Consider the following 5,482-nt stretch of genomic DNA (forward strand, 5'->3'; position numbering starts at 1 on the left):
CTGTGTGTTTCAGATATGAATCAATGTTTATTTTTAAGAGTTTTTGCTATTTTTTTTATTACTTTCTGTGTGTTTGTGTCCTAACATGCGGAGTACATTTGGTCGACGGTACAAGACGAAGGAAGCTCAAAGCATATGAGTACATTTGGTCTTCGCAATACAAGTAAATGTCTTCTTCTAATGAATTGATTGAAAGCTTTACAGTTGAGTTAGATAGTTAATGTTTTTACTTAGTGAACTAGATTATGGTTGTGTGATAAATAGAAGTGATGTTAGCTAGAAACCGAGATTCTTGTCTTGCTTTAACTCTGTAATTAATATGGTTGTGTGATAAATAGAAGTGATGGTTAGCTAGAATATTGGTTGTGTGAGTGATGAATGCGTTTATCTTTATCTCCTCTATTAAAATGAATGCGTTAAACTTCATCTCGTCCATCTATCAAACTCGCCTTCCATCTCTCTTATCTTCCATCTCTCTTTTCTATTACGTAAGACATATTCAAAAATGGATTCTAATCCATTTTTGAATTTAAATTTTGTTGATCTTCTCCAAAGTCAACAAGATAGTGGCATAGGTTTAGAATCTTCTCTCATTCCTTTATTTGGCACGCAAGCCACAGAAGATTCAAACTTCGAGCCAGACAGTCCACTGCAGCGTAAAGAACGGAGGTCTTGGTCGCAAACAGATGATGAGGTCCTCATCAGCTCTTGGCTTAACACCAGAAAAGATGCGGTAGTTGGGACCGAGCAAAAGTCTGGGGCCTTCTGGAAGAGAATAGTAGACTACTTTGCTGCTAGCCCAAAGCTTGCAGGCCTTGAAAAAAGAGAGCCATTGCACTGCAAGAATCGGTGGCACAAGATCAATGACCTTGTCTGCAAGTTCTGCGGAGCATATGAAGCCGCAGCAAGACAGAAAACTTCAGGCCAAAATGAGAATGATATTCTCAAACAAGCTCATCTTATCTTCTTGAACAACAATAAAAAAAATTCACTCTGGAACATGCGTGGAAGGAGCTTCGCCATGACCAGAAGTGGTGTGATCTATCTACACAGAGAACCTCAAAAAAGAGAAAAGGAGAGGACGATGCTCAATCCTCAACATCTCACGCAACTGAGGATGTGGCTGGTGAAACGGTTGAGCGGCCCCCTGGTGTTAAGGCTGCCAAGCGCAGTGGTAAGAAGCCAATGGAAGAGGAGAAGGGGCGAGAGGAGTTTGAGCGGATTTGGTACTTTAAGCAAGAGGATTTGTGTAGGAGAGAAAGGCTCTCCAAGATAGGTCTACTTGACCGTCTACTTGCTAAAACAGGGCCACTCCATGAGTATGAAGAAACGCTAAAGAAGAAACTCATCACTGAGTTGTTCTCTAGTTAGTCTAAAGAAGAAGCTCTTCTGTTTGTTATCTGCTTCATGCTAGTGTCATATGTTTGTTATCTGTTTCATGCTAGTGTCGTTGCTGTTTCATGTTCGTGTTTGTTGTTTGTTTCAGATTCATGTACTTGTTATGTTTAAGTAATGAGAATGTTCTTGTTTGTTGTTCTGTTCTTGTGTTTCATGTTATTGTTCTTATGTTTCATATTCTTGTTACTTTCAGGAGCAATGGGAGTGGAATAATCAGAGACGAAGAAGCTCTATTATGCTTGTGTCACGGGCGAAGAAGCTCTACTATGCTTGTGTCACAGGCGAAGAAGCTTTGGTATACTTGTGTCACGGAGTGAAGTAGTGTATAGTTGTGTCTAGTCATGTCTTTTGTACTCTAGTGTAGTCTTGTCTTTTGTACTCTTGTCTAGTGTTTTTTAGTCTTCTGTATGTTTGTAAACTTGTGTCACGGACTGAATGCTTGTGTATGCTTGTGTCACAGACTGACTGCTTCTGTCACGGACTGAAGAAGCTTTGGTATGGTTGTGTAGTCTATATAAATGTTTCACCCATTTGTAAGAAGAGTATTCAACCTGCTTTCTCACCTCTCTCTCTCTTTATCATCGATATCTTCTCTTGTATTACCAAACCAATTCACTTACCAAATCACAACCAATATCTTCTCTTACCAAACCAAATCACTTCCCAAACCAATTCACTTGTCTACGATCATTGCCAAAACGCGTCTTACCAAACCAAATCCAAAGCCATATCTTTTTTCCTCTTCTTACCAAACCAAATTCAAAGCCTTTTCAATCATAAAAATGACATCGTCTTCTCAAAAAAAATTCGAAGAATCAAGTGATCAAACATTTGATCAATATTTTGATCAATATTGTAATCAATATTTTGATCAATATTGTAATCAATATTTTGATCAAACCTTAGCAAATTTAACCATCGGTCATGAAGAAGAACCAAGGAAACAAAGAAAAAAAAAGAGCTTATATCGAAAGAAATCGTGAAGAAGGGCACATTCGATTATGGAATGATTATTTCAGTGAAACTCCACCGTATCCGGAAAATTTCTTCCGACGACGTTTTCGAATGAACAAGCCGTTGTTCATGCACATTGTTGATCGACTCTCCACCGAAGTTGACTTCTTTCGCCAAAAGAAAGATGGTCTCGGAAGGTTGGGTCTATCAGCACTCCAAAAGTGTACAGCAGCCATTCGTCTATTGGCATATGGTACTGCGGCGGATACGGTCGATGAATACCTCCGGCTCGGTGAAACTACAAGTCGGCCATGTTTGGAGAATTTTGTGGAAGGAATTATACATTTATTCGGCGATGAGTACCTAAGAATACCAACACCGGCTGACCTTCAACGTCTACTTGATATTGGAGAGTACCGTGGATTTCCCGGGATGATAGGAAGCATCGATTGTATGCACTGGGAGTGGAAGAATTGTCCCACCGCTTGGAAAGGGCAATATTCTCGTGGTTCGGGTAAACCAACAATCGTTTTAGAGGCGGTTGCTTCATATGATCTATGGATATGACATGTGTTTTTTGGACCTTCAGGTACCTTAAATGATATAAATGTTCTTGATTGCTCACCTGTTTTTGATGACATAATAAATGGTCAAGCTCCGCAAGTGACTTACTCTGTCAATGGAAGAGGGTATCACTTTGCTTACTATCTCACTGATGGTATTTATCCGAAATGGGCAACTTTTATCCATTCTATTTCACTACCACAAGGGCCAAAAGCAATTTTATTTGCTCAACAGCAGGAAGCTGTCCGAAAAGATGTCGAGCGTACTTTTGGAGTCTTGCAAGCTCGGTTTGCCATAGTTAAAAATCCAGCACTTTTTGGGGATAAAGTCAAAATTGGGAAGATTATGAGAGCATGTATCATACTCCATAATATGATAGTAGAAGACGAACGAGATGGATATACGCAATTTAATCTTTCCGAGTTCCAAGTTCCAACAAGCAGAAGACAACGGAAGTTCACATGTGGATCTCAACTTTTCAACAGATATCCCTTCAAATATCGCCAATATGATGGGTGTTCGAACTAGAATTCGTGATAGACAAATGCATGAACAACTGAAAGCTGATTTGGTTGAATATTTGTGGAGTAAATTTGGACGTGATGAATAAAACAATTGAACTCGAATGTTTCTTTCAAATTATTGTACTAATCTTTGTTTTTATGTTTTTATTTTAAAATCTATGTTCTAATTGTTATGATTAAATATGTTTTATATAATAAATAGATTTAATCTTATATAAAACAATGTTTAATAAAAAAATTTTTAAGCACTCCAAAATAAGCAACTTCTATTGGAGGTCAAAAAATTAGAAATTGCTTAAAAAAGTGCTTAACATCTATTTAATACTAAAAAATTGTTTAAGCTCCCCAATAGAGTTGGATCTGACGTCCTAATTAATCCCCAACTAGGTGACCGATCCGCACCCTGTGCGGACATAACAAAATTTAAAATATAGAATAAATAGTGTATAGTTTTAGAAGTAACGGATTTTACATCTTAATACCACCGTCTTTGCGAGAAAGCATCAGTCATGGAGAAAAAATGGTACTCAATATTTGACATGGACGAGAGGGAACAAAGTAACTTCGGTATCAAAAGGCAGTTATTGTGGATATGTATAATTGCAACGTCCCAAAATAATTTGTGTGTTTAAGAAGAAAATTTCAAGAGGGATTTTATATTGTAATAAGGTAAGTCATTACAAACGAATTAAGAATTTAGAAACATTAAGGTAAATTGGCATTTAAAATTTCAATAAATGTGATAATTACTTGGGAAAAAAATATTTAAAATAAATAAGATAATTTACATTTAAACTATTCATAAGTTACTTTGCAACTTGCACATGTCAAATCAGAAAACTACATGTGCAATAGGAAAAGAGCTGAAAAAAAATGGTGATATAGCTCACCTTCCCAAATAACATATAGAACCTCTTATTATAATTTAAAACATATGATAAGCAAATATAATTTTTTTTATAAATTTTTTTATAATTTAATAAATGATTTATAAAGCATGCATGAAATTTATTAGACATTAATAGTTATTATGTATACTTTATATACAAATATACTTTATACAAAATCATTATATCAATTCAAATAACCATTTTTCTTTCTTATTTTATGTAATTTATAAATATATAAAAAAATTTGATCACATTATTACTCTCTCGTAGTTTCAACAATTAGTTACCATAAATAATTATTTCTAAAATTATGTAGTTGGTAGATCTATAAGTTTCTAAATTTTATTGAACAGAAAATAATATTAAATTGACATACCGTCATCGAAATAGTCGAAATACTTGATTTGTAAGCTGTGAAGGTATACTGCGCATCCGCAAAATAGTCAAAATATTAAATTGAAATAGTCGAAATATTAAATTGACATACCGCGCATCCGCAAAATACTTCTCCGGAACTTCACTCGGAAATTCATCAGCTGTTCCAACAAAATTTGTTTGAAAGAAACCAATTTTGTACGGATGCGCGGTTGTCCGATAATCACCAATAACATCGTACAATTTGAATAACTGGACGACCTTCGCTTCGCCCTCGGTTAGTTTCCCTTCAAATTGTTTGATGAGCTGTTCACCAACTGAAGCATGAATTCTTGTCCCCTACACGAAGATGAGATAAAGTTATATGAGTTGGATTGAGAACAAAAGACTAAAGACGATTATGAGTTGTAAAAAATGTAGTAATCTACTTACTTCTTTATCAACGAAAACCATTTCGATGGTGTTTCTGGAATCTTTGTTGTAATTTCTCCACAGGTGAAGAATCCTAACCTCAATACGTCATGTATCTTTATATGGTTTTAATTGTCTGATAAAAGACACTCGGTTTTTGGGATCTTGAACTATTGCCATACTGTTTTTAAAAATTTGATATCTTCACAACACTGTATTGTATTGTATGTAAGACTTTGGGAGTATCTTTATATATAGTCGACTTTTCATAATAAATGACGTTTGAATATTTATTTTCTGCAATAAATATTGAAATAGATTAAAGAAAGATATTAACTCTACATTGTCATAAGCTGGTTTGCATTT

At 35.3% G+C, this 5,482-nt stretch overlaps 1 protein-coding gene across 1 annotated transcript; it reads left to right on the top strand.

Moving 5' to 3' along the window:
• The first annotated feature begins 505 nt into the window (after positions 1–505).
• Positions 506–1,720, top strand: LOC106320811 (glutathione S-transferase T3-like). The gene is made up of 4 exons (XM_013759162.1): positions 506–1,034; positions 1,076–1,366; positions 1,446–1,492; positions 1,592–1,720. The coding sequence occupies exons 1-4, from the start codon at positions 506–508 to the stop codon at positions 1,718–1,720; spliced, it is 996 nt and encodes a 331-aa protein (XP_013614616.1).
• Positions 1,721–5,482: the final 3,762 nt, after the last annotated feature.

This window comes from Brassica oleracea, unplaced genomic scaffold, assembly GCF_000695525.1.
Source record: "Brassica oleracea var. oleracea cultivar TO1000 unplaced genomic scaffold, BOL UnpScaffold01075, whole genome shotgun sequence".
NCBI lineage: Eukaryota > Viridiplantae > Streptophyta > Magnoliopsida > Brassicales > Brassicaceae > Brassica > Brassica oleracea.

Bases quoted from the DNA above. Each gene is read 5' to 3' on its own strand.
- LOC106320811 (XM_013759162.1), top strand. From the start codon at position 506: ATGGATTCTAATCCATTTTTGAATTTAAATTTTGTTGATCTTCTCCAA. The intron at 1,367-1,445 runs GTTAGTCTAAAG...GTTTCATGCTAG, and splicing joins CATCACTGAGTTGTTCTCTA to TGTCGTTGCTGTTTCATGTT. The intron at 1,493-1,591 runs GTACTTGTTATG...TGTTACTTTCAG, and splicing joins GTTGTTTGTTTCAGATTCAT to GAGCAATGGGAGTGGAATAA.